The 3561-nt window shown below is 43.1% G+C and overlaps 1 protein-coding gene across 1 annotated transcript; it reads left to right on the forward strand.

Annotated features, from left to right (window-relative positions):
* The first annotated feature begins 2028 nt into the window (after positions 1-2028).
* On the forward strand, positions 2029-2698 carry LOC143611932 (kiwellin-1-like). Its single transcript, XM_077086030.1, has one exon. The coding sequence runs from the start codon at positions 2072-2074 to the stop codon at positions 2624-2626; it is 555 nt and encodes a 184-aa protein (XP_076942145.1). The 5' UTR covers positions 2029-2071; the 3' UTR covers positions 2627-2698.
* The last annotated feature ends 863 nt before the right edge of the window (positions 2699-3561 follow it).

Below are 3561 nucleotides of genomic sequence, written 5' to 3' on the forward strand. Positions count from 1 at the left end.
CGCACAAGGAAATTTGTGTCATCCAAACCGGCACAGAAACATGGATGACACCAATAATAAAATACATTGCGGCAGGTACACTACCAGAGTCAAAAACACAGGCAAGAAAACTACGCTGTAAAGCACTGAATTATCAACTCATCGATGACATCCTTTACAGGCGTAACTTTCTTGGCCCACTCTTAAGATGCGTGGACAACCAAGATGCTGACTACCTCCTACGGGAAGTACACGAAGGCATCTGTGGAGTACACGCAGGTCCCCGCGCTGTTGTAGCTAAGCTAAACAACGCGGGATACTTTTGGCCGGGGATGCATACGGATGCGCTGGCATACATCAGAAAATGCAGGTCTTGCCAGCTTTACGCACCCAACACGCACCGCCCGAAGAATGAACTTGTTCCAGTCACCTTTTCATGGCCATTTCAGAAGTGGGCCATCGATGTGACAGGCCCATTTCCTACAGCAGCAGGAAATGTTCAGTTCCTAGTGGTAGCCATCGACTACTTCATCAAGTGGATAGAGGCAAAACCCTTCACATACTTAGCACCCGCAGGGAATTGACACCAGGAATACCTTGGGAATAAAGTAACCGTAAGACGAGTGCGGGTACAGTGTCAAGGCAAAACCCTTCACATACTTAGCACTCTGCAGGGAATTCAAACCAAGAAGGATCTTCTGGGCCATGCTTACGGAAACGGGAATAACATCCCCGCATGACGGGAACGTCGAGAACTATATTGTTTGAAACTCCAAGATGGAATTGGTGGTTTTAGCATAATTGATCACTATGTTGAAAACTATCAAAACCCCATGGAGAATCCACACAAGTGGGACTCAACGCTCCTGACTTGCGAGAAGGTTACAAACCTACCCGCTTCATACCCTAAGATCAAGCAGAAAAGTCGGGAATTTCTGCGTGACATCAGGAAAACCGCGGGAAGAATCACCACGGAAAACCTAAAAACTAAACCCTTTTCAAAACCCCTTGCTAAGTCCAAAAGTTCACCTCACTTATTAATAATTCATGAGAAGAACATTGGACTGGGGGGACTTGAAGAGGTAGGTCCCAGCAGAGCCCAGTTGGACCGGCAAGACTCACCTTGAACAGGGACGTCTGCGCAACGACCAACTGCTCCAGCAGGACCCACCATGCTCAGAGAACCTTACGCGCAGTACGCCAGCTGTACCCGCAGGGAAAGCCTCCCAATGGTGAAGTACCCCGCCTGTTCCCGCAGCTGCGGATACAAGCCATCAGGGAAGGCTACCCGCACTAACAGCAAGGCTACACGCACAAGGCATTAGCTACTTCAGTAGTCATATGAAGGAATGAGCAAGGCAGGAATACTCCCGCCTAAATGAGCCAGTCCGTATGCTTCTGGAAGATCTTTCGTACTATACCTACTAAGGTATGGGCGGAACAGACAATTTGACCAGAACAGCCCATGAACCAATCACAGGGTGACAGCTCACCGACAACAATATGAGGAGGAGCACCCTCTAGTACTGTTTGTCACTATTAGCCGTTGCCTACTCACCAACCCTTACGATGGGACGTGCGCAGCCTACAGTTGGTGGAACAGTGCGTAGCCGGCAGTAAAGGAACAGTGTACAGCCGACCTTTACTGTTGGCCGTAGCCTATCCACCAACCAGCATGGCCTGTGCGTAGTCCACTGTTGGTGGAACAGGAATACTATTCAGCCGGCTGTACCTTCTAGGAAACCTACCTTCGGCTATAAATACTCCAACACCTTGGAATGGTAAGGACATCATCTAATATCTCATTCTTATCTAGCAATCTCTTAATATACACTTATATTCAGAGCAATCTAGTCTGATTCTCACGCCGGAGGGTGGTCACAAGGAGGAACCCCCCCCTTCTCAGTGACGAACTTACGGTGTCTGTTTTGCAGGTCACCTGAAGAATAACCTTCTCTGCTGGACCTCATCTTCGTGGGAAACATTACTTAACCCCCAGATTATCTATAATCTGCCCCGGGTCACTTAGTGTTTCTTCACCTTGCTAGATATCAAACACCACATAAAAAGAGACCACAAGTTAAAAGAGAGAATGAAGAGATTCAACTTTATTCTTTTACTCATTTTCTTGACAACAACTTATTCTAATCAAATCAATGCTCAGACTTGCAAACCAAGTGGTGGTATCAGGGAAAAAAAACCACCTCCTGGACAATGCAACAAAGAGAATGACTCGGATTGTTATGTCCAAGGTAAGTTCTATACCACATATACATGCTCCCCTACAGTGACAGGTGCTACTAAAGCAAAACTTACTATAAACAGCTTCCAAAAAGGAGGTGATGGTGGGGGGCCTTCGGAGTGTGACAACCAATACCACTCTGATGACACTCCGGTTGTGGCACTATCAACCGGATGGTACAATGGAGGGGATAGGTGCCATAAGTTTATTACCATTAATGGAAATGGGAGGAGCGTGAAGGCTAAGGTTGTGGATGAGTGTGACTCTACTATGGGTTGTGATGATGATCATGACTATCAACCACCTTGTCCTAATAATATTGTTGACGCTTCGAAAGCTGTGTGGAAAGCGTTAGGGGTCTCAGAAGATAACTGGGGAGATTTGGATATCACCTGGTCAGAGTAATATATACGCTCCTTAAAATTGTCAAAAAGTTGTTATTCCTTTTATTTCTAGGTGAATATATGTACTACGTGAACATATTAACTACGTGAATCTATACATGTTCAAATTGGTGTTATAATATGAGTTCTTGTACGTTTGAATTATTGAATTGTTGATTTTATCACACAACACATTAGCACCAGTGGCGAAGCTTGAGTTGTCTCCACTAACCTTCGCCCTTGATTAACATGGCTATGAGAACCTACAATGAGTTATTATTTGTAACTTCAAGTTTTGTCACATGCTTGTTGTGGTAATATAATGAAGAAACTTACATGGAAATCATGATTTAAGAGAACCAAACAAGAAAAACCATTTACAATAAAAAGGTTTTCATATACAAAGTATCACTATCAATCGCTTATTATTGTTTGCGATAGATTTACATCTTGTTTACACAGGTAATCTCAATAATAATTAGGACAAAAGATTGTATGCTGGTAATGACAGGTGGCATCGTGATGGTTGGAATGAGGCAAGGATTAAGTAGAGTGAGAACAATTAGGATGCATTATATGTTGAGAGCTTGTGTTGCGCTCAGTGAGTAATTTGGGTAATAATTTGTCATTAGTAGACGAAGGGCCCTCGGGATACTTATATAAAATGTTTTTGTTAATTTAAGGAAAACTAAGTGACTTAGAGCATTCACATCCCATTCCCTATCCCCATATCTATAATTACATTACAAAACACTACATTTCTCTTTCATGTTAAATTAAATAATACTTTATCATTACAGTTTTATCTCTCCTCTACTCACAACCAATCCAACAAATATTAAAAAATAAATAGGGGCAAATAATGTTCCCCAAATGTTTCCTCAAATTTACAAAAATTCACTACATTTCTCTCTGCACCCTATAATTTACACTCACAATCATTCAAAACCTCACCCT

This window comes from Bidens hawaiensis, unplaced genomic scaffold, assembly GCF_021521415.1.
Source record: "Bidens hawaiensis isolate Kalapana, Puna unplaced genomic scaffold, B.hawaiensis_p1.1 tig00032720_1, whole genome shotgun sequence".
Taxonomy (NCBI): Eukaryota; Viridiplantae; Streptophyta; class Magnoliopsida; order Asterales; family Asteraceae; genus Bidens; species Bidens hawaiensis.